The 26,751-nt window shown below is 40.0% G+C and overlaps 1 protein-coding gene across 1 annotated transcript in view; it reads left to right on the plus strand.

The window, feature by feature from the left end:
- The window catches only part of LOC124723129 (E3 ubiquitin-protein ligase HUWE1), a 360,906-nt gene that overhangs the window by 51,335 nt on the left and 282,820 nt on the right, over positions 1-26,751 (plus strand). Inside the window, exons 8-12 of the mRNA XM_047248317.1 lie at positions 6,977-7,078; positions 7,169-7,708; positions 13,154-13,423; positions 25,562-25,786; positions 26,096-26,272. Coding sequence (XP_047104273.1) covers positions 6,977-7,078; positions 7,169-7,708; positions 13,154-13,423; positions 25,562-25,786; positions 26,096-26,272 — 1,314 coding nt within the window. The remainder of the gene's footprint in view (positions 1-6,976; positions 7,079-7,168; positions 7,709-13,153; positions 13,424-25,561; positions 25,787-26,095; positions 26,273-26,751) is intronic.

Here is a 26,751-nt window from a genome sequence, read left to right on the forward strand (position 1 = left end):
TCGGTTAGCCTTCCCCACAACATTTTCTGTGTGTTCCTTCCAACTTAAGTTGTTTGTAATCGTAGTACCTAGGTATTTAGTTGAATTTACAGCTTTTAGATTAAACTGATATATTGTGTAACCGAAGTTTTAATTCCTTTTAGCACTCGTGTGGATGACCTCACACTTTTTATTTAGGACCAACTGCCACTTTTTGCACCGTTCAGATATCTTTTCTAAATTGTTTTGCAGTTTGTTTTGATCTTATGATGACTTTATTAGTCAGAGGAAAACTTAAAAATGAGCTTTAGAGAACACACTAATACATATTTACTATTTTGTAGAAATTGATGTACATATAGTTCTTTGTTTTTCTGTATTAAATGCCACTGATAACGGGTTATAAATCTGAAAACTTGTTTTGGCAAATAAAGCATTTCTAGTTCAGCCTATGTCTTGTACGTTACGGCGAAGCTATTAGGTCTGTGGGAGCTAGTTCTGTTATTTAACAGTTTTTTTTAACAGTTTTTTTTTTGTACTCGCATAAGAATAAAAACAGAACAAGAGATACTTTCAGTGATCAGTTTGCTCACACATTGTGTTCAAAGGGATTAGTGATGTCGCTATAGTAGCCGCCACCTTGTTTTTGAAACCGGGTGCCACCAATTTGTGGGGGAACTTACATTTGATTTGTCTACCCATTCTCATAAAATTGCAAGCAAGGGTTGCTCCTATTTTGTGGTTGTTGCGTTAGTGTCCTCTTCTGGTGCTGAGGGTTTAGCGAATCTGTGCAGAAGTGTCAGCCTCCACATTTGATTGCAGGAGAGCTGTGTAAGGAGTGCACTCTCATCAGTGTACATGTGTTTAAGGTACTTTGTTGGGACTGTCTTCTGTTTGCTGCCCATCTCAATTTTGAAACTGTGACTTCCTCTTGCTGTTACTGTGTAGGGGCTAAAGTATGGCAAAATGGATGGTGGATGCACATGGGACCCCCCCCCCCCCCCCTCCCAGGTCGTTGTTCATGAATATCTTCCAGTCTTCATGTCTTACAGGGTTGGTCGGCTGAAAGTTTTTCTTTCTGATGCTGAATTATTGTGTGATCAGCGTATGTAGCTCAGAGACAGTTGATTGTGCAGATGCTGACATGATTAATCCTCCTGTAACCCTCAGCTGCTCACCATAGACCAGTTGTACGGGAGAGCTTTGTATGTCCTCCTCAGCTGTTGTTCTCAATCAGAGTAGGACTGTGGCAGTGCTTTGGACAATGAGGAGGAGCTAATCATTAGGGCAGCTTCGAATATGTGGTGTAAGAGTTCTGGCATTCCATTGCTGGTTGGATGGTAGCTTGTAGTGCGGAGATGGTTGCACCCACACAGTAATAAAAGTTCATCAAAAATTTTGTTTCAAATTGCCTCCCATGACCTGTGGTTATGTCTTGCAGAATATCAAACCTGGCAAATCCCAAGTGCACTCGTGCCCATTGTAATGATTTCTGACCACCTTGTAAAATGATGATTTTGAACAAATAATGTTGTTCCAAAGAGTGTTGTAGTGGCTCCATAGTGTCGACGTATATGTGAAAACATTGCCGATGGTGTCGTGAAGTTTTGAAAACCTCACGATGGTATTGTTCTGGTATGTAGGGCCTTTGCTTCCCTATCACTACGTCACACCAAATTCTGTCGGGCACATTTGGGGCTGACAGTCACCTGAACTGCATAGCTGTCCTCTGCTCTTATATAATTATTGGTTTCTCCATGTATGACAGTGCAAGAGGGGATCTTCTTGTTGCTCTGACACTAACTCTTCCATTGAATGGAGTTTGATTTGGCACAGTTTAGAGATATGCGATCTAATGACCATGTTGTCTTTTCCTCTTATGTGACACACATCCATTGTGGACTGTGGACTGTGTGATGTACTCCAACTGCTGCACTGGCTTTATGAATTGAGATCTGTGTCTAGCTGATAGATAGCTACTAATGGCTTGTGGTCTCTTTGACAGATGGGTGGAAGTGCTACATAGCTAAGTGAGTAGCAAGCAACCAGCAGTCAGTAGCACTCCATTTTTCCTGCTGTTAAGTTAGAGGGAAATGTGAGCAGCTGCCATTTGCCATCAGCTTTCTGCTGTACAATTGCTTTTGGCTTGCATCTACTGTAAGTGCCAAGGAGCACTCAGTCTTTGATTTCCTAGTGGCACTGCCTGTAATAGATTTTCCTTAGGTAATGGAAAGCTGATCAGCGTATGTAGCTCAGAGACAGTTGATTGTGCAGATGCTGACATGATTAATCCTCCTGTAACCCTCAGCTGCTCACCATAGACCAGTTGTACGGGAGAGCTTTGTATGTCCTCCTCAGCTGTTGTTCTCAATCAGAGTAGGACTGTGGCAGTGCTTTGGACAATGAGGAGGAGCTAATCATTAGGGCAGCTTCGAATATGTGGTGTAAGAGTTCTGGCATTCCATTGCTGGTTGGATGGTAGCTTGTAGTGCGGAGATGGTTGCACCCACACAATAATAAAAGTTCATCAAAAATTTTGTTTCAAATTGCCTCCCATGACCTGTGGTTTGTCAGCAAGTATTGTTTTCAGTGGCTCTAGGGCAGACCTAGTTTAGGCAATTAATGTTGGTAATAGTTCAGCATGGCTAGGAATCTGCAAAGCCTCTTGTGAGTTGTGCAAAGGGGCCTCTGTTGTACTGCTTCGACCTGCTCAGGTAATAGTGACAGGCCCAACTTTATCTTGCCAGTAATTGTAGATGGTGAAAAAGCTGCAGCAGGTGTTTGTAGTATTCTCTATTTCAGTAGCATGTCAATGTTGCCCATATGACAAGATTTGAATGATAATTCTTGAGGCACTTGTTTATGTAACTTTGCTAAGTTTGGCATGTTTCTTAGCTCACATAGCATAAAATTGTAATCAAACAAGTTCAGTAGTGTGATCACTGCTGGTTTTTTATATCCATTGAAGCAGTGAGAATTTGGGAAAACTTGTGTGCGCACTGACGTGTGTGTCAGTCTGAAGCTCGTCACCTGATAAAGGGTCCTGCATGAACAGTCAGTGTGATTGGCTGACTGCAAGCAATGTGGTAGTTGCAAATCTTTATGCCATGCACTGATCAGGTGTATATGGTGTTCCTGACAAATGTTAGCACCCTTTAACATCCATCTTTGAAGTTTGCATTGTACCACAGTGACAGTGCAAAAGTTGGCTGTAAGTTTACAAAGCCATAATACTCGTAAAGATTGTTCAGACAGACATTTATCACATACTCGTGTACACGAGGCTTTGAGAACTTGTGACAGAGACTTGTCACCCATATTTTCTTCTGAGAAAACTTCTTGTAATTACATCTCTAGTGGAAATTTGTAACATTGTATGAGAACTTTGCTTAGCACAGTGTGACTTCGTTATGACAAGATTTCTTTTATTTCTTCTATGACTTCTAAATCCAGATGTGAAACCACTATCTTAAATTTATCAACATTATTGGACATGCTATGCTTCTGAAATATGCATCCATCCTGTGAAATGCAGCTGAGATCGCATTGCCAGAACACAGGAAGTTCTACATTTCCATGTCTCCTATATGTACTCCCATCTTGTGCATTTTTATCTATCATCTCATATTGTGATGAATTAATAGTTGTGGACTGTGATTGTGGATTGAGCAGTAAGTATTGTTTAATCTTGATTCCACATTCTAGTGTTTGTTGATAAATCCATTATTCCCCACAATATCTGGTCACACTATTATCTTTAGTTTTTCTTTTTTGGGGTCACCTCATAAAATGACAGCTCAGTTATTTGACAGCTAATGTGTATTTGTACTCGGATAAGAATAAAAACAGAACAAGAGTAAATAACTGTATCTGAGTTGAGTGTGACAAAGATACTTCTGTATAGTCAGTGATAGGTTCACTCACTCATTGTGGCAAAGTGTCAGCCCAGGTCTATTTTGTTTCTATTTTTGGAGTAGATCAATTACAGCACTGTTCCAGTTTGGTGTCATGGTCTTCATTGATCTGTAAACAATTTAATGATTAAAAAATTTTTTTTCGTGTACTTTGCCAACAGGGTTAACCATTTCAGCTAGAACCCCCTACCCAACAAAAAAAGGGGGGTGGGAGATGCCGTTTCTTTTTTCATAACTGGAATATCTTTATACACCTCAACCCATTTGGAATGTAATTATTTTTTATTATTTGCTGGCTGTATTTTGTTCCCAACTGATTCCTTAATTTAAAAAAAGCCTTGGATTGCCTTTATAGCTTGTGGTCTGTCAATTGTTGTTCCTTCAGTCATCTTTATTGTTGAAATTTGGTTTTCATGCAACCCAAGTTGCTCCAGTGTTTCTTCGTGCTCTTATAGTTTCCAGCTGTTTCTCTTACCGTATTTTCAGTGTGTCTTTTCACATCCACTTGGAAATACCTGATTAGTTTTCTTTAATTCAGCTTGTTTCTGTTATCATTAGCTTGAAACCTGTAACTTTCTCTTTATTAACTGCCTTTTTTCTCTCTTCATAGCTGTGATTTCATTTCCTGTATGACAGCTATAGTCTTTTGATACTGTATCACAGTGTTTGGGCAAATAAGAGTTTTCCCTGGAGTTAGTTTACTGTTGCTAATCACTGCCCTATTACAGGAAATTCAAAACTTAGTGGAAACCCTTTATCTATTAGTTTGGAACATACTGATGTTTGTAAAACAAGGCTGTAACAATGTAAAGTCCATTTTAATCCTCCTCTTTAGTTACATGATTTTGAAAGATTTTAAGTCTGAAAAATATTTCAAGCATTTGTTACTGTAGTACATTGAACCATTAAATTGCAGTAAATGTGAATCAAAAAATTACTGTGAATAAAGGACGTTGAGGGCAGTTGGTGTGAGATTACAGTGTATCGCTTGTTCGCAAGGACGTTTCCAGAAATGTAGATGTGGTAGACCGATAATGCAGTAAATGTAGCTAAACATTTTTCATTAATGTTGCAATTCTACTAGAAACAAATTATTATACTGTATGATCTATAGCTGTCCTGTTCGTCCTAACTGAGTACAATGAAAAATCAGTTATTACAGCTGTTCATCATGAGAGACAGCATACAACATTACCCTGCTGATTTTATCAAACCTTATGCAAGGTCCACACAAATAATGTTTCATAACAATGTTCCACATTGCCATATGACAACACTTCAAAGTTAACTTGACTTGATTAGTATACCTAATATCTGTAATGCTTCCAAAACCAGTATGCCCTTTATCATTAATCACACTTAATAAGTGTAAGCACATTTTGAATGACTATCATAAATCACTTACTTTGCTAGTGTTTGCACACATAAATAGTCACTGCCACATTGTACAGGAAATGTGGTACTTCCCCACTGCAGTATTATTTCAGTTAAAACATTCACACATTTATTCAGCACTGTAACGTTCTGGGTATGAACGACTAGACACATTATCTGTAAATAATTTTTTTTTTAAGTATCTTCTATGCAAAATCACAACCAGTGGATTTCTTTTGGATATTACATAATGAATCATAGAGGAAAGATCTCACTTTTACCTTAGAATCAACTGCCTAATTAGACAATGAGCAGTTGATCTTTGATCAGATAGTTTTACCATGTCTCTAAATATCTTCAAATTCATACTCGTGCTCCCCTTCATCAAGATTAGAAGTATTACTCATTAATGTCGAATCTACAGGGTGATTCAAAAAGAATACCACAACTTTAAAAATGTGTATTTTATGAAAGAAACATAATATAACCTTCTGTTATACATCATTACAAAGAGTATTTAAAAAGGTTTTTTTTCACTCAAAAACAAGTTCAGAGATGTTCAATATGGCCCCCTCCAGACACTCGAGCAATATCAACCCGATACTCCAACTCGTTCCACACTCTCTGTAGCATATCAGGCGAAACAGTTTGGATAGCTGCTGTTATTTCTCGTTTCAAATCATCAATGGTGGCTGGGAGAGGTGGCCGAAACACCATATCCTTAACATACCCCCATAAGAAAAAATCACAGGGGGTAAGATCAGGGCTTCTTGGAGGCCAGTGATGAAGTGCTCTGTCACGGGCTGCCTGGCGGCCGATCCATACAGTTGATTGTGGAATTTGCAGCTCTCTGCTAGCTCTGTGAGTTGATTTTCCTGGGCTGCGAACAAATGCTTGCTGGATGCGTGCTACATTTTCATCACTCGTTCTCGGCCGTCCAGAACTTTTCCCTTTGCACAAACACCCATTCTCTGTAAACTGTTTACACCAACGTTTAATACACCACCTATCAGGAGGTTTAACACCATACTTCGTTCAAAATGCACACTGAACAACTATCGTCGATTCACTTCTGCCGTACTCAATAACACAAAAAGCTTTCTGTTGAGCGGTCGCCATCTTAGCATCAACTGACGCTGACGCCTAGTCAACAGCGCCTCAAGCGAACAAATGTACAACTAAATGTAACTTTATAGCTCCCTTAATTCGCCGATAGATAGAGCTTAGCTCTGCTTTTTGTCCTTGCAGAGTTTTAAATTCCTAAAGTTGTGGTATTCTTTTTGAATCACCCTGTATTTTAGAAATACAGCTGTGCTTAGTCATCATGTTGTGATCATTTTCTACCAACTATTTCCTTTCCAATGCTGTTGATAAAATTGGACATGTAAATTCATGCAGTTGAAAGTTATTGTAGCCTAGTTCTATCACTGGATAGCATTCTGACATGCTAAAATGTGATCATAATATGTAACTGATAGCATGTTATTTGTGTCAAATCTTTCAAAAAATGAACAAGACAGAAGTTTAACAATATAAAAATGCTGTCGCCCCTTCCCCCATTCTCCATTATTGACTTCTGATTATTAAGTTAAATGGACATGTACTGTGAGATATCCTTGAATGTACCAAATAATTGATTTTTAATCACTATAAATATTTCTAAGATTATCTTAAAACAAATACATGTACTCCTTTTCCTTTCCTTGCAGTTTGTTACAAGAGCTGTGCGAGTTATTGATCTTATCACAAACATTGACATGCAAAGCTTTCAAGCTCATGGAGGCCTTTCCAGTTTCATTAGTAGACTTGAGGTTAGTATTACTAGAACTGAATTGTATGTTTAAAATTTTTTAACTGTAATATTTATTGTATTTCTTTAACAATTCTGATTTTTTTTTCAGGTTGAAGTGAATGCTTGTAGGAGAGATCAGCCTTTTGTGATCAAAACAAATGACATACTGGCCTGCTATCAGCCTCAGCATCTAACATTCAATGTTAATGCACAGTCTGGTCAACCAAGTTGCAGTGTGGACAGTGAACATGTGATGGAAGTGGACACAGACAAAACTCGGGGTGATTTGAATAAAAGTGAGATGTCACAAGAAATTAGGGAAAGCCATAGGCCAATTAGCACAAATGACCCCAAATCAGTGAAAACCTGTCTTCCACAGCGAGCTGCTTTGTTGAAATCCATGTTGAATTTTTTGAAGAAGGCCATTCAAGACACGTCATTTTCAGATAGTGTGAGGAATGTAATGGCTGGATCCTTGCCATCGAGTCTGAGACACATAATAAGCAATGCAGAGTATTATGGTGCTTCACTCTTTCTTCTTGCAACAGATGTTGTTACAGTGTATGTTTTTCAGGAACCATCATTTCTTTGTACTCTGCAAGATGATGGCCTGACATATGTTATTATGAATGCCCTTATAGTGAAAGATGTGAGTATATATTGTAATGTTTTATATGGCTCAATGTTTTATGTTGTTCTTATAATATTGTTTTATGTAAAACCCCTTGTACCTTTGCCTTCCCCTCTCTCCCCTCCCCCTCCCCCCCTTTCTCTGCCTCCCCTGTATCTTCAGAAATCAAAACACACGGAATACTGCAGAACAACAACTAGAAAGTCTAAATATTTTAGGACTGAACTTATTACAGGCATGATAATTATTTGGATGTACATTACTTTTCATGTGTTAGAGGTAATCCAACATGAAATGAGTGAAATGGATCCCATTTTTTAAGGTGTATGCAGTATGTCTTATGAGAAATACTTAAAATCATTGCCTTGAGATCCTGTTCTTGTATCTAGGTTGTAAAAGATTTAATTTCATTGGCAGCTGAAAGAAACAATCATTAACTGTACTGCATAATAACTGAATGGGTGTTACTGTAATGCTGGTGTAGTGAATGGTACTGACACAAAGTGTGGTTATTTGCATTTGTTAGTGTAAAGACCAGTTCTTGCAGATGAAAAAAGTATTTTAAAACCACATATTGCCCATGACTAAGACACACAGATGGACAGACAGATTTCACATACCATCATAGTTAATTCTTGTTGTCAATATGAACATGGAACTTGCACGTACTCCATGAAAGTAAAAGAAAACCCTTTGGCTTCATTGACATTCCCTTGTATTATTACACTATAAAACCATCAGTGATGGTAAACAGTGGTAAATATTATTTTAATGTTTTTAATATATCTGACAAAAGGCACCTATACAGTCACTTTGGAAGAACCACAATATTATTTTCTTGATTGTTTTTAGAAAGATGTACCTCAGTCTCCCCCCAAAACTCAGAAAATCAGCACAGTTTTACTGATTACCACATACAGGGTGGTCCATTGATAGTGACTGGGCCAAATATCTCATGAAATAAGCATCAAATGAAAAAACTACAAAGAACGAAACTCATCTAGCTTGAAGGGGGAAACCAGATGGCGCTAAGGTTGGCCCGCTAGATGGTGCTGCCATAGGTCAAACGGATATCAACTGCATTTTTTAAAATAGGAACCCCCATATTTAATTACATATTCGTGTAGAAAGTAAAGAAATATGAATGTGTTAGTTGAGCCACTTTTTTCGCTTTGTGATAGATGGTGCTGCAACAGTCACAAATGTATAAATACGTTACGTGGTATCACGTAACATTCCGCCAGTGCATGGTATTTGCTTTGTGTTAAAATGGACCGTTTACCAATTGCGGAATAGGTCGATATCGTGTTGATGTATGCCTATTGTGATCAAGATGCCCAACAGGCGTGTGCTACGTATGCTGCTCGATATCCTGTATGACATCATCCAAGTGTCCGGACCATTCGCCGGATAGTTATGTTATTTAAGGAAACAGGAAGTGTTCAACCACATGTGAAACATCAACCACAACCTGCAACAAATGATGCCCAAGTAGGTGTTTCAGCTGCTGTCGTGGCTAATCCACACATCAGTAGCAGACAAATTGCATGAGAATCGGGAATCTCAAAAACGTCCGTGTTGAAAATGCCACATAAACATCGATTGCACCCGCACTATATTTCTATGCACCAGGAATTGCATGGCGACGACTTTGAACATTGTGTACAGTTGTGCCACTGGGCATGAGAGAAATGTACGGAACGATGACAGATTTTTTGCACGCGTTCTATGTAGCAACGAAGCATCATTCACCAACAGTGGTAATGTAAATGGCATAATATGCACTATTATGCAATGGAGAATCCACAACGGCTGCGACAAGTGGAACATCAGCAACCTTGGTGGGTTAATGTATCGTGCGGCATTACGGGAGGAAGGATAATTGGCCCCCATTTTATCGATGGCAGTCTAAGTGGTGCAATGTATGCTGATTTCCTATGCAATGTTCTATCAATGTTAGTACAAGATATTTCACTGCATGACAGAATGGCGATGTACTTCCAACATGATGGATGTCCAGCACATAGCTCACATTTGGTTGAAGCAGTATTGAATAGCATATTTCATGACAGGTGGATTGGTCATCGAAGCACTATACCATGGCCCGCACGTTCACTGGATCTGACGCCCCCGGATTTCTTTCTGTGGGGAAAGTTGAAAGATACTTGCTATCGTGATCCACCAACACCACCTGACAACATGTGTCAGCGCATTGTCAATGCATATGCGAACATTACGGAAGGCGAACTACTCGCTGTTGAGAGGAATGTCATTACACATATTGCCAAATGCATTGAGGTTGACGGACATCACTTTGAGCATGTATTGCATTAATGTGGTATTTACAGGTAATCACGCTGTAACGGCATGTGTTCTCAGAAATGATAAGTTCACAAAGGTACATGTAGCACATTGTAACAACTGAAATAAAATGTTCAAACGTACCTACGTTTTGTATTTTAATTTAAAAAACCTACCTGTTACCAACTGTTTGTCTAAAATAATAAACCATGTGTTTGTGACTATTATAGTGCCCTCTATCACAAAGCAAAAAATGTGCTCCAACTAATTCATATTTCTTTACGTACTACATGAATATGTAACAAAAAATTGGGGTTCCTATTTTAAAAAACGCAGTTGACATGTTTGACCTATGGCAGTACCATCTAGTGGGCCAACCATAGCGCCATCTGGTTTCCCCCTTCAAGCTAGAAAAGTTTCGTTCTGTGTAGTTTTTTTGTTTGATGCTTATGTCGTGAAATTTTTGTCCCAGTCACGATCAATGGGGCACCCTGTGTATGATAAACTTCCTGCGTTAGAAATGGTCTTTCTTAATCGACTTTCACCCCCACCATGAGTTTTTCATCCTATTGCCTACATAACAAGAGGTTCTTAATGTATAACAAGATAAACAAATAAGCTGGTATAGATCTTTGTTAAATGTCCTTTGTAATGATTTCCAAATAGTTAGGATACTTTCCATATCTTTTGCTTAGAAAGAAGCAGGCAAATCCATAAAAGAAACTGTACCATTATCATACTTCCAACAATAAAACATAAATAAATTGTGAAAATTAATGAATTTTTCCTTCATAAATTTTACACATGGATCAAAGCATATGTAAATGGGTGTGTATTGGGAGATCACAATGAGATAGTCACCACATGTATGCAACATTAATTGTTCTTCCAGTGCATTGACATATCTTAACCATTTCACAAATGAAGACAGGCTTTGTTACTCATCACTCCATGGGCCAGAGTGGCAAGACAGCCCAACTTCATAGCTTTGCAATCATCACTTACTAGTTGACATTGTCAAATGTCAGCCAGGGTTAATGTATTGAAGACACTACAATCTAGTAGTCGTCCACGGCTACCTCTTTTGACCAGTTGGCTGCACCAGTAAGCCTCACTGATTAACAACTCATTAGGAAGCTATCTGCTATGTCATTTTAGGAATAAAAATGTTTATGAACTTCAGTGATATCCCATAGGAGGCTTTCTAAAAAGGTGTAAAAGTCATCTCAAGTGAAATCGTAAAGCTTATCACCTGCAGCTCTGGTACCTTCAGAATGAGAGAATTTTTTATAATGTGTACCCTCTGAGTGGTGGTAAGGTACATAGCCTTCATTTTTCATAAAGTATAAACTCACCTGAGCAGTACGGTAGGTATTGGCAAGATATTGTGGAAAATATGTTCTATATGCCAAGATCAGGTGGGTTAGTGCAAAGATCGAAATGACTTTCTTTGATGTTTCTTCAGAGGTCACCCCGCCAACTTAACATGGCGAACCATTTTAGCAGAGGGGAGGAAAACAGAAAACAGGATGTTAGTTTCCCAGTTTCTCATGCTGTGTATCTGCTCTTTCATTATTTCTGTGTGGTTGGTGAAGCCTTGGCTGTTGTGTCTTGAACGTATTGTAGTGTTATGTCCTGAGCCAGGATCATGTTGTTAATAGGAGGTCGAGCGAAGAGCAAAGGTGAGCGCTTTTGTGGGGTGCTAGAGAAATATCATTCAGTTAACCATCATTTATTGGTGAGCATTTTACTATCTTCATCTTCTTGGCACTGCCTAGCAGTGACCATACTGAAATGGCAGGTCAGTGCTCGAAGAGGAACTTTCTGAGTGCAGGTCCTGGTGTTGCCTGTTGTCAGGCCGTAGTGTGTGTGAGGGTGCAGCAGTCATGTGTCACTGTGGACATATATTGGAGCCTCAGTCCTCTCAATGAATGAGGTTGCACTTAGACTCATTCTCAGAATACTGCACAGCTCTGTAGTTGGTTGTCGAGATGGCACAAGGGCGGAAGACACATCAGCTGCAGAAAGCATTGCCTGAGTGGTGGTCCCAGCATACAGCTGATAAGGTGATATGTGTTCCACCCCAGTAGTGGTGACACAGGCACCCAGTGCCCAAGTTGAACAGCTTGTGGATGGGCTGATCGATTCTTCATCCATAGAAGATAGGACCCATCCCCACCCTCAGTCAGTGACTGCTGTGACCGGCAGGATGTTGGCTTGAAGATCAGAAGTCGCCTCCAAGTCCAGATGGCTGTGGACTTGTAGCAGTAGACCGCAAATTGGCAGACACTTCTTGAATCCACCAGAGCATGTGCAACTTAATAGAGCTGGTCTTCCATTGGTATCCATGTTGCAGATGGGATGGTCTACTCTGAGGAGCAGCTTGACGAGGACTGAGATTTTATAGCACGCAATGATGTGATCTCCCACATTACAGACAGATCTCCTCTTGTTTTCTGAGCCTATCAGCACTGTAGGCTACTCCAGCTCTTCACTTCCAGGTTTCAGTGTGTTTCCTAATGTGAAGTTTGCATCCTGAAAGTTATTCTTATGATGTCTCTAGTTGAAGTTACTACATGTAGCCTCATTAACGCTGCTCCACTCTGTTCTCAATGTGCTGAATTAGTTGTTCTTGGCTTCTTTCTTGCATAGTCTGATGAAATGATCTCGTTTGTTTGTACTTTTGGCCTCACATGTTGAAATTAGGTTATGACACTGTTGTGTAGACAGCAAATGTGGCCCACTTAGTGACCTCTTTCCAACAAAATTTTATTCCTTTTGCTTGCTTGCTTACTTACTTACTTACTTACTTACTTACTTACTTACTTACTTACTTACTTACTTACTTACTTACTTACTTACTTACTTACTTACTTACTTTCCTACTGTGCAACAGTAGTTTCTTGCAGCAAGTGATAAAACAATGTTAAGTCAGAAAGATCTAGGTAACTAAATTATTTTCTGGTTTAACAATAGCTCTCATTCTGTTCACATTGTTCAGACAAAGTTACTAATAAATAAAGTAGCAGTGTGTTTCATTGTGTTCTTTGAATGTTGTCATCTGCCCATAATCTATCCCATCTAATATAATTCATACTGTGTGACTTCAGGGAGTCCTTCTACACTAAAATATTACTAATTGAACTGATCTCATTTCCTTAGGTTCCAGCAACTAGAGAAGTTCTAGGGTCACTTCCAAATATTTTTAGTGCTTTGTGTCTGAATGGACGTGGGTTGGAAGCATTTATGCAGTACCTGCCTTTTCCAAGACTGTTCAAAATACTTATATCACCAACATACTTAGGAGCAATGAAAAGGCGAAAAAGTTCTGATCCAGCGACAGATACGCCTTGTAATTTGGGGAATGCTATGGATGAGCTTATAAGACATCAACCAACTCTCAAAGCTCCAGCAATAACCGCAGTAACAAAGGTATTGTATTAATAATCATGTTTCATGTTTAAATTCTACTCAGCATAAAATAGTGTTTTGTACTGATGTCTAGTGATAAATTGCTTTAACTACTATAATTTAGTGGTTTATTTCAGAGGTAAAATTGCATGTTCATGAGTGCGATCTCATTCATAAAATGGCATAATGTGGTGGAGATTTATAACCAGCAGATTTCTCTCCAGAAGGAATCTTTTATTGTACAACAGTGCATGCACTGTTTTGGAACTTCTTAGAAGATGGAAACTGTAGAGGAGCAGTACTCAAACTGCCATAGGCTGTGGTTGAGCTGTGTGTCTGCATATCCTTTATTCCAGGACTGCAAGAGCACAATGATATGCAGGATAACTTCTATGAAGTTTGGACACTAGGACAAAACTACTGTCTGAAGTGAAGCTGTGAGAACATCTAATAAATTGTTTCTGGGTAGCTCAGTCAGTGATACAATTGCCAATGAAAGTCAAGATTTCATGTTTTGAGTCCTGGTCCAGGGCACAGTTGTAAGCTGCTGAGAAGTTTTAAAGCAGAATGCTCAAATTACTAAATGGAGAATAAGACAGATATAGCCTAGTTTTGGCATTTCGTTTGTTGGAACTTGCTTATTCATATGACTCACAGCCTAGCGACATTGTTCAGGAGGATCTTGCATGTTGAATGTCTAAAGTTCATCTGTATACTGTGGGTGACTTTGATAAGTGCATGTAGAGTATATTTTCTTAGTGGCTGGTGGTGGTGGTGGTGATTGTCATTTTGATAGAGAAGAAAGCCGTTGAACCCAGGGGCCTACATTGCTGTATTACTGTGGCAAGGTGTAACCAGATAATTCTGAGGCTGTTGGATAAGTGTAGACTTTAACCTAGAACATTGCTCATGGTATCAGCATACAGTTAAGGTGTATATTTTATTGAACCTCACACAAACTATGGACCTTGCCATTGGTGGGGAGGCTTCCGTGCCTCAGCGATACAGATAGCTGTACTGTAAGTGCAACCACAATGGAGGGGTATCTCTTGAGAGGCCAGACAAACGTGTGGTTCCTGAAGAGGGTCAGCAGCCTTTTCAGTAGTTGCAGGGGCAACAGTCTGGATGATTGACTGATCTGACCTTGTAACATTAACCAAAATGGCCTTGCTGTGCTGGTACTGTGAATGGCTGAAAGAAAGGGGAAACTGCAGCCATAATTTTTCCCAAGGGCATGCAGCTTTACTGTATGATTAAATGATGATGGCGTCCTCTTGGGTAAAATATTCCGGAGGTAAAATAGTCCCCCATTTTGATCTCCAGGTGGGGACTACTCGGGAGGATGTCATTATCAGGAGAAAGAAAACTGGTGTTCTACATATTGGAGCGTGTAATGACAGATCCCTTAATCGGGTGGGTAGGTTAGAAAATTTAACTAGAGTAGTGGGTAGATTAAAGCTAGATGTAGTGGGAATTAGTGAAGTTCGGTGGCAGGAGGAACAAGACTTCCGGTTGGGTGAATACAGGGTTATAAATACAAAATCATATAGGGGTAATGCAGGAGTAGGTTTAATAATAAATAAAAAAATAGGAGTGTGGGTAAGCTACTACAAACAGCAAGTGAAAACATTATTGTGGCCAAGATAGATATGAAGCCCACACCTACCACAGTAGTAAAAGTTCATATGCCAACTAGCTCAGCAGATGACGAAGAGATTGAAGAAATGTATGATGTGATAAAAGAAATTATTCAGATAGTGAAGGGAGATGAAAATTATATGATAAAGGGGGACTGGAATTCAATAGTAGGAAACGGAAGAGGAGGAATAGTAGTAGGTGGATATGGAATTGGGGTAAGAAATGAAGGTGGAAGCTGCCTGGTACAATTTTCACAGAGCATAACTTTAATCAAAGCTAGCACTTGGTTTAAGAATCATGAAAGGAGGTTGTATACATGGAAGAGGCTTGGACACACTGGAAGGTTTCAGATAGATTATATAAAGGTAAGACAGATATTTAGGAAACTGATTTTAAACTGTGAGGTATTTCCAGGAGCAGATGTGGACTCTGATCACAATCTATTGGTTATGACCTGTAGATTAAAACTGAAGAAACTACAAAAAGGTGGGAATTTAAGGAGATGGGACCTGGATAAACTGATTAAACCAGAGGTTGTACAGAGTTTCAGGGAGAGCATAAGGGAACAATTGACAGGAATGGGGAAAGAAATACAGTAGAAGAAGAATGGGTCAAGTAGGTAAAAAGACGAGGGCTAGTACAAATCCTTGGGTAACAGAAGAGATACTGAATTTAATTGATGAAAGGAGAAAATATAAAAATGCAGCTAAATGAAGCAAGCAAAAAGGAATACAAACGTCTCAAAAATGAGACAGACAGGAAGGGCAGAATGGCTAAGCAGGGATGGCTAGAAGACAAATGTAAGGATATAGATGCATATATCACTAGCTGTAAGACAGATAATGGCTACAGGAAAATTAGAGAGACCTTTTGAGAAAAGAGAACCACTCAGATGGAAAACCAGTTCTAAGCAAAGAAGGGAGAGCAGAAAGGTGGAAGGAGTATATAGAGGGTCTACACAAGGGCGATGTACTTGAGGACAATATTATGGAAATGGAAGAGAATGTAGATGAAGATGAAATGGGAGATACGATACTGCATGAAGAGTTTGACAGAGCACTGAAAGACCTGAGTTGAAACAAGGCCCCGGGAGCAGACAACATTCTGTTAGAACTACTGACAGCCTTGGGAGAGCCATCACTGACAAAACCCTACTATCTGGTGAGCAAAGAAAGCAGGTGTGAAAATTACTGAACTATTAGTTTAATAAATCATGGGTCAAAATACTAACACGAATTCTATACAGACAAATGTAAAAACTGGTAGAAGCTGATTTTGGGGAAGATCAGTTTGGATTCTGTAGAAATGTTGGAACATGTGAAGCAATACTTAAACTATCGATTATCTTAGGAGATAGGTTAAGGAAAGGTAAACCTATGTGTCTAGAATTTGTAGACTTAGAGAAAGCTTTTGACAATGTTGACTGGAACACTCACTTTCAAATTCTGAAGGTGGCAAGGGTAAAATACAGGGAGCAAAAGGCTATTTACAATTTTACAGAAACCAGTTGGCAGTTATAAGAGTCGAGGGGCATGAAAGGGAAGCAGTGGTTGGGAAGGGAGTGAGACAGGGTTGTAGCCTATCCCCGATACTATTCAGTCTGTATATTGAGCAAGCAGTAAAGGAAACAAAAGAAAATTTGGAGTAGGAATTAAAATCCACCGAGAAGAAATAAAACCTTTGAGGTTCGCCGATGACATTGTAATTCTGTCAGAGACAGCAAAGGAGGGAATGTAACCATATTATGAAAAGGAAAGTTGCTACTCACCATATAGCGGAGATGCTGAATCACAAATTGGCAAACAAAAAGACTGTCACAAATAAAGCTTTCAGCTATTAAGGCCTTCTTCAAAAATGGGCGCACGCACATGCGCACACACACACACACACACACACACACACACACACACACACACTCTCTCTCTCTCTCTCTCTCTCTCTCTCTCTCTCTCTCTCTCTGCAGTTATGTGTGTGCGAGTTGTATTAGTGCACGTACCGTGTGTGTGTGTGTGTGTGTGTGTGTGTGTGTGTGTGTGTTTTATTTATTTATTTTTTTTATGGAGGCCTTACTGGCCGAAAGCTTAATTTGTGACTATCTTTGTGTTGTACCTATCTGCGACTCAGCATCTCTGCTATATGGTGAGTAACAAGTTTCCTTTTCATAATAGCATTAAATGATAGTCTTATAATACCAATACTTGAGTATATCTGTTTATGACTTGTCCACAGTAGTTAATAATTACTATAACAAAATACCCACCACTCTCACAGTACCCTTCGTTAAAGACTGCTGGTTTTGGAGGGTTAGTCCTCCATCGTGCAGTAACTGTGATGAATGTCAGTATTGTTATTACATGTTTAAAGGTGAAATAAAGCCATAAGCAAATTTTCAGTCTCTCATTAAATGTCACAGAATTATTTACTAAACCAGAAAAAATTCATGCAGTGAAAACGACTGAAGTTTTATTATAACAGATTACCAACCAGCATATGCACTTGGCTTGCATTGTGTATCACTTTCCATTGTATGGTTTTTAAAGCTGCCGTCAGAATATAAAGAAGTAATGACTTGATGAGGTTTTTTTTCCACAGCACATTCATCCTGCCTTGCTTTCATTATTACTTTGTTTTACAGAGCATTATTCCACTCAAATGAAGAAGTTAGCTTTATGGCATACGTTGTCAGTCATTAGACTTCTACCAAATTGCATTTTTATTCTTCATAGACAGATAGCCCTTAAAGTGGAGTGATAATTTGGAAGTTTTGGAACCCAATGGATGTAAATTTTGATTATCTTCTACAGTGTAAAGAGGCAGTGGAGTTGATAGCATATCCATTAGTGAGGTAGGGGGGGGGGGGGAGAGGGAGTTTCAAAATCCATGGGTTCCGCAATGGCAGGCACTGGTGCAGGCTTCACTGGCGGCCACTGCTGCAGGCAATGGGAGGACAGGGAATGTGAGGAGTGGGTGGCAACAGGGAAGCACACTGGTGCAAGTGGGAGTCCACATCCAGAACAACGTTGTGACTGAACATACTGTCTGGCAGACCACCACACTGTGGCAGTGAGATCCCAACAGGGCATGGATGTAGCTGATTTGATGGATGGTCAGCTGCTCCCTACTGGCATCCACCACAAACAACTGCTGACCTTCATGGCCCACCACAACACGTGGCAGCCACACCTGCTGCTGCCCAAAGGACTGGGCCCAAAGGGCAGTCCTGAGAGGAAAACACGGCAGTCCACAGTGGTCCCTGGGATGCAACTCAGGGTAAAACAAATCCAGGAGATACCATGACTTGCGCCCACACAAACATACTGCCAGACAGCGCCATCGTCAAGGGAAACAGCAGACACGGACTTCATTTGGGTCTTACATTTATGCATCAGGTGCTCCATCTCTTGAGTTAGAAGCCAGGTGAAATGGTGGGGTACTCATATGCTGGATACCGCTGCAAATGCAAACCGTGGCAGTCAGTGATGTTCCGCTGCACAGACTCAATGCCATATGTATGGAAAATTTCAATGACAACATGCTGACCAAAAAGGGGCCAGTGAAATTGACATGACCCTGTCCTGTGATAAGTGCTCTGGGATCAGCCAACGAGAGGACTGGTGCAGCCAGCGGTGCTCCCCGATTCTTTGCACATTCTGCACAAGAGGACATTCAATGTTTTGATCAATTGTCGGCCAGTAAACATGATGTCATGCCAGTGCCATCACACAAATCATATCCCAGTGCATCGCATGCAGCAACTGGAGTATGTGAGGATGCAATTCCGGGGGAATGACCACACGACAGCATTGTTTCTTCATGGCAAGCCCGAGAATTTCCCTGGACAACACTTACCTGACCATGTAGGAGAAAAAATGTACACCATGCCTGATCCCCACCCAAAGAGATGCACCACAACCAACCCAACTGGATCGCTGAAACCATTTTTCAGAAAAACGAGTCAGCAGCCATGGCAGTCGTGACTTTGTGCAGTCAGCAGAAAGTTTGACAGGGTTTGCTGCAAGGCATCATATAATGCAAGCACAAGAGCTACGTTTTGCTCAAATTGGTGTGTTGGGCAGTGGAGGGGTAATGAAAGTCATAACAATAGATACTGAGGAGTAGTGCCCACCGCTGTAATCGGTGGGTAGTCCTGTCTGGCAGCTTGGAACTATGGCTTGTGGTCAGTGGTGAGGAGAAACCTTGTCCCATACAGGTAGACATGAAATTTATCAACTGTGAGAATAATAGCTAGTGCCTCCTTTTCCACTTGTGAATAATTACACTGTGCAGCGGAACAAGTCTTTGATGGGTAAGCGTTGGGCTGTTTGGTGCCATCTGTATTCCAATTGGGTAGGACGGTGTCAGTGCCACACTGGCATGTGTCACAGGCCAGAGTTCAAAGTTTACATTGAAACAAATAGCTGAACAAGTTGCCCCTATAAATCCAAGGAAAAAACACCAGTGGTGGAACGATGAATGTGATGAAGCAGTGTTGGGTCGACACCAAGCCTGGTTAAGGCATCAAAATGAAAAAAACAGAAAAATCATATTTGGAACTCACAAAACAAAGGAAGACAACACAAATAATAAGGAGAGTTAAACGTCAGTACCAAAAAGATATACTTCTAATGATAGAAACAAATAGTGAAAAAACAAGCTCAAGAGACTATTACAAAATATTTGGCAGACAATTACAAAGATATGATCCTCCAACATTAATGTTAAAAGATAAAGATAATAACCTAGCCCATAGCAATATTAAAAATACAGAAATTCTAGCAGAAACATTTAACAAGTTACTAAATTGTGAAGATCCCCCAGAACTTCTTCAGATAAACAAAGAAACCCCAATTAAAACACCAGCAGAAAATATAAATCCACCTACAATTAATGAGGTCTACAGAGCTTTGAAAGAACTCAAAAACTACAAAGCAAGTGGAGAAGATCAAACGTTTGCTGAACTTTGGAAATATGCAGCAGAACCAGTAAAGCTAGCATTACACCAATGCATAGTAAAAATCTGGAATGAAGAGAAATTACCAGGAAATTGGACTACTGCTATAATACATCCATTACATAAGAAAGGAGAAAAATCAAATCCAGACAACTATAGAGGAATTTCCCTTTCGGACTGCACGTATAAGATCATGTCAAGAATACTATACAACCGCTGTAAAGATCAACTAGAACTGGAACTGGGAGAATATCAAGGAGGATTTAGATCCTGGAGAAGCTGCCCAGAACAGATAATCACCTTGAAGTTAGTTATGGATGTCTACAAAAGAAGGCAAAAACAACTAGTCATAACCTTTGTAGATTTCAAAAAGGCGTATGATTGCATCCATAGATCTTCAATGATGAAAATATTAAGGAATTTTGGACTTCATCCTAAATTAATAAAAATGATACAGTTAACCTTAACAAACACCAAATCCAAAGTAAAATTTAGAGGAGAAATATCTGAACCATTTACGATTAAAACAGGGTTGAGACAGGGAGATTGTTTATCACCATTGCTATTCAATTGTGCTCTTGAATATGTAATGAGAGAATGGTACAAGGAAAATCCTATGAATATTAAAATTGGAACTAAGAAAGATAAAATAAACCTAAATTGCTTGGGATTTGCTGATGACCTAGCATTACTAGCTAATAATATTCAGGAAGCCACGAAACAAATAACAAGCTTACAAAATATAGCACAAAAATTAGGACTCTAGATATCAGTCGAAAAGACTGAAATAATGGTAACGGATCCACTTGTAGTAGATCACATCACAGTGAACAATAGGGAAATTAAAATAGTGAAACAATTTAAATACCTGGGTGAAATTATAACACATAAATTGGACGAGAAACCTGCATGGCGAGCAAGAACTAATAAAATGATAAAAGCTCGAAAACTAACATGGTCTACGTACAATAAAAAATGTCTATCAATTAAAACAAAATTAAAACATTACAAGACGGTGGTTCAACCAGAGGTTACATACGGAAGTGAAACTCTTTTTAAAGTCACCCAGAAAAACAGAATTGACAAAATTTTAAAAGTAGAGAGAAGAATTGCTAGAACATGCATAAATAAGAAATATCAAAAAGCTGGGCAATGGCGGATAGTTCCAAATGAAGTGGTATACAGAGAACTGGAGCCCATCACCGATACTATACGAAAGAAAAGGATCTCTTTTTGTGGTCACATTCTGAGGACACCAGAAACCAGATTATCAAGGAAAATTATTGAGAGACTCTGGAATTTGAAACAAGGAGGATGGCTTAAGGAAATAAGAGAGGATATGGAAGAACTGGAAATAACTCTGGATGATTTGCAGAACAAAACGCCAAATTTAAAGAAGTTGAGGGACACAGAAATAAGATTTAAACCAAAAATTGACAAACGACATACAATGAAAAGGGTATTTACAGATGAGGAACGACGAAAAGCATCGGAACGAATGAAGAGATACTGGGCCACTCGGAAGGGGAAAATACCAAAGAAGAGGACCAGAAATGATTGACTGAAGTGGTCCAATGAGGCCGTAAAAGCAGAAGAAGAAGAAGAAGAAGAAAAGGAAGCTAGACAGGGAGCAGAGCACAAATGCTGCTCAAGAGATGAAAAGCCCATTGATAATCCAGACCATACAAACTTAACACCCTTTCGCAAAGCTGGATAAGAGGCTGGAAGGTGCATGTTGCCTGGGGAATGAACTGAGCATAATATGAAATATTACGCAAAAAGGATTGGAACTCCTACAGGTTCTTGGGCCATGGTAGTTTGAAAATGGTCTTGATGGGGTTGTCTATGGGGCAAGACCATAAGCACATGACCCAAAAAATGCATCTTCAGGGAGAAAAAGACTGCATTTCTCCGGGCAGATTAAAACTATGTGCCAGACCGAGACTCAAACTTGGGGCCTTTGGCTTTCACAGGCAAGTGCTCTGCTGGCAGAACTGAAACTGTGAGGACAGGTTGTGAGTCGTACTTGGGTAGCTCAATCGGTAGAGCACTTGCCCACAAAAGGCAAAGGTCCCGAGTTTGAGTCTTGGTCCAGCACACAGTTTTAATCTGCCAGGAAGTTTCATATCGGTGCACACTCCACTGCAGAGTGAAAATCTCATTCTGCATTTCTCCTGTTTGCAAGAAAGACCATTCTCCAGAAGGTGCGGGGAAACTGACTGAAGGTTTCGTAAATGCTCCTCTCGAGTAGAGCCTGTGACCCAGATGTCATCAAGCTAATCAATGCAACAAGAAATGTCCTGAGTTTACTGATCCAAATAATATTAGTAGACTTCTAGTGCAGGCGAGATTCTAAAAGGCAAACAATTAAACTGAAAAGCCCAAAGTGGGTCCTGAGGACCACAAAAGTCCAAGAAACCACAAGCATACGAACGAGATGGCCCACTGACTCAATGATATAGGAAAACGATACCCTGAAACTACCAACACGGCAACTCTACCTTTACCTTCTCGCACATGTTAAAGAGAATGGGGTAGACGTGACAAAATTTGGGTGCTGCTGATGGCTTAAGAGGCACATATGTATCTGGATCATGAAAAAGAATGGATTGACACACTAAATGCACTTTAGCCAAAAACAGTAAACACATTCTAACAAGGTAAGTTGCTATTCCACAGTCTTATAATGTGTGGAGACTGAGAATTGCACCCACAAAGGTATGTGCTGTTTACTATAAGGAGAAACCTGATTGAATGGCTGTTGCAACTCCAAGCACCCTAAGAGCCGGTATGTATCTAAATTAATTGGACTGACCGTCATTCCCATGTTTACCTGAAATCTGACTGGCCTCCCACCCACTACAATCATCAGCAAAATGTGCTGGGGTGGCACGTGCGGGAAATAAGAGGCAGCCCCAGAGTCCAGTAAAAACATCAGGACATCCATTGACTGACTTACAGCCTATTCACTGTAACAAACAGTAAACGTATCTGCCACCATACCCCACACATGGCCAGCATGTGTGGGCAGTCACAGCAGTCATGCAACAAATAACGGTCGGGGGCAGGACCTCTGACTCTCCAACAAGCAGGAGGAGAATGACACCATGGACTTGAAAAACACTGCTGGTGTGAATTAAGATGCTGCAAGTGGCACGATCCCATTGAGCTCAACATGCGCGAGAATGGGCAATGCAACGACATCACTGCATCGGCATTCTCAACAGTCGCAACACACTGTGAATTGGTTGGACACTGGTTAAGAGTGGTATCCTGCAGGGTGCAGATGGCTGTTTACCACACACATCCAATTGAGCCTCTAGCCAATTATCCGGAAGTATGTAACTTGCCACTGCTGTAAGCTCATGCAATACAACAATTTGAGCAACGTTGGCTAAAGAGAGACGTCGCACTACGTCACTGCTTTAGTCCGAACCTCAAGATTGGTAGCTAACCAGACTATCATATCACAAACTAGTGAGTTGGCATAAGAGGTAGCACATTTGGAACACACAAAATGACACTTGGGTTAGAAGTGTTGGAAATTGATGATCCAGGCTGCATACGACTGACCAAGGCACTTGGGATACTGGTTAAACTACAACTATGCTGCCACTACATGGGTTTGATGTCAGATATACCACATAAGCAACCAACAAAGCTCATCAAAGGGAAGTTTCTTGGGATCAGTGGAGGACTTCAAATTTTAGGCAACTTTGTACAATCCTGCACTGTTGGACAACAACAAGGCAGCCTTATCAACTGGATTGACAATATGTTGTAGCTGGCAGTGCAGCAAGAACCACGGCAGGTAATTCTCCCACCTCTCCATCAACTTGTCAAAAGAGGCAAACAGTGTGAGGGAAGGTGGGGACAGTGCAGAAGCTGGAACAGTGGAAGCCTGGCTCTCCACCAGCAAGGCAAGGGCATGAAGCAAATAAACATTCTGGGTTATCAGCAGCCTGCTGTTACTGTAGCAACTATAGCTGCTCTTTCCGTAGGTGCAACTGTTACTGCCAGCATTGTAGAAATGTAGGGACCATGGGGGCACAAGGGGAAAGGAGAAAGAAAATAGTTGAGCATCACATGCATAAGAAGTCCTTAGTTGCCACTTTAGTATCTGCACAGGCATGACAACACTGCATCACTAAATGATTGGTGTGGATAGTTCTCAGGCCAAAGGTGGCTCGATAATAGCCAGGGAACAGAACCCGTATGAGAGGGAAACACTCACCGTCTGAATTGATCTGTAAGCCAAGTGTGTGAACCCACATAGGGATGAGCATGGCAAGAACTCAGTGTTTGGATGGCTAATGGCTAAGCACTCTGCACAATACAGTCCATTGGTGGACAAACTCAGAGTAAGCACTGGCCCGCTTGGCTTGCTGCCGCCTGCAAGTAAACACTTCTGCCAGCAGGTCTGCCCATACCATGTGTCGCGTGTGCCTCTATGGCAGTTTTCCGCACTATCCTGCTGTGCTACACATGCCAGCTTGTCTGCCGCCATTGTGACATCTGCTGGCTGGTATACTAAACCCAGTCATTTCCATTAATGTGTTTCTGATTATGATCAGGGATTTGGAAATTATCTGGCCATGGAGGTTCAGTTTGTACAGCTTGTCATACTGGGATTTATGAAAAAATTGTACAGTGCACGGATTTGATGTTTGTATGATCATTTACTATATGATCTGTAGGGTTTTCCTTAAGTGTTTAATGAACCCAATTATGGTTGATTAATTTTTAATCACTGTTAATTTCCCACAACAATATCTTAAGAGTCTGGTGTGCTATAATCACTGCTGTTCCCAGTGTACCTAAACAAAAGCAGTAATTCATACATTCCTGTAATAATCAGTGAGTGAAGTGGTACAGTGGTTGAGACACTGGACTCTCCTTTGGGAGGAATAGACTTCAAACACTTTCTATCATCATCTTGATACAGACTGTCTTCAGTTTCCCTTAAGAGATTAGGGCACATATTAGAGTGATCCCATTCCCTTCCACCCCATATCTTGGATTGACTTGGCCTCTTATGAAATTGTCATTGACCCAACATTAAACTCCAAGCTTCCTTTCTTCCTTACACACTTCTAATAAAATGCATTTCAGCAATGTCCTCTTGTTGAGCCATAGAGTATCCCATTTGCATTGCTTTGACTTGTTTAAGTTATAATTGATAATCGACTGATAGCAACCGTGAGCTAGTAAATTTGTGAGATTTACTAGGGCAAGGCAGGTAGTTAGTGGTTTGAGATGTATGCAGATGTTAATTTCAGTTTTTGAGAGTCCATGATACAGTGAAAAACAGTTGAGTGTTAAGATAGGTATGGCACTCCACAAAATGAATATTTTACATTTGTTACATTTGGTTAATTTCCTTGCAATTTCATAAAAAGCTAAAGATGAGTATCACAGTACCCACACATTGATACTTGGGTTGTATTTATATTTCTCTCATGGATTACCTAAGCCATATTCCACGAATGGAATATCAAACACAAATGATTTTTTAAATTTTTATTCAATTAGATAGTGCCAACACACAAAAAATTAATGTATTTTTGCAGCTTTTGGATGAATTGTATGACATTCACCAAGATCCAAGAAATTCTCTTTGGCGAGGGAATGTCCGTGCTGAAGTTCCTCAACCTTCTTCTGCAAGGCAGGGTGGGAGTAGCAGCAGTGACGAAGAGGATGAAGATGATGCTTCTACATTATCACATGCTCAACAGGAAGATGGTGCAGTGGGTGAAAGGATGAATGTTCCTCTTGTTGATTACATTATCAACGTGGTAAGTGTTAGTAATTGGCATCGAAACAAATTGTTCAACATAGACTATTTCAATAACAGCTAGCATTCTTGCACATACTGCCCACAGCTCCATTGAAATAAATAAATAAATAAATAAATAAATAAATAATAAACCGTTTCTCATGTTCTTAACCTTTCATCTGCTTGACTTAGCTTTACTCAACTTTGCTCCACCAGCTCTACCTCATCCTTCCTTGAACAGTAAATTGTGCGTATACAACATAAAATTACTTTTTCTTCATGTCATTTGGCAGTTGATGCCCTACATGAGTGTGTCTTTATATTTCAGATGAAATTTCTAGATTCAATTCTAACTAATAATTCAACAGATGATCACTGCCGTGAGTTCATATCTCAGGGTGGTATTCCTCGCTTAATGAAAATACTGGAAATTTCTTACCTACCTCTTGACCACCCAGTCACATCTGCTGGACAAGCTGTAGCAACTGTCTGCAAATCCATTTTGGTAAATATCATGAATTATAAATGCTTTGCTATATTGTATAATTTCTATTTATTACTTTGGTGATTGTATATTTACACTACAGGGAAAAATGTGTGTATTTACACTGCTGGGAAAAATGCAACACTATCAAAGGCAATGTCATTTTATTGGCAAGTGAAGTGACAGGTAGTTCATCACTGAAAGAGATTATGACAACAAATTCAGACCAAATGAAACATGACACAGTGAAGGGTGCCCAAGCAATCACATCAGTGCACAGTGTAACCTCCTCTGGTGGCAACACAGCTGTGTATTCTTGCATGCAAACAATTTAATGCCAAATGGCATCCTGCAATAGACTGTCCCTCGCCTCTTGCACCCCCTGTTGCAGTTTGGCAATAGTTTTTGCTGACCCTAGGAAATGACCAAGTTTCTGCTTCATCATGTCCCATATGTACTCATTTGGTGAGAGATTTGGTGGTCTTGCTGGCCAGGGCAGA

Source organism: Schistocerca piceifrons, chromosome X (genome assembly GCF_021461385.2).
Source record: "Schistocerca piceifrons isolate TAMUIC-IGC-003096 chromosome X, iqSchPice1.1, whole genome shotgun sequence".
NCBI classification, from domain to species: domain Eukaryota; kingdom Metazoa; phylum Arthropoda; class Insecta; order Orthoptera; family Acrididae; genus Schistocerca; species Schistocerca piceifrons.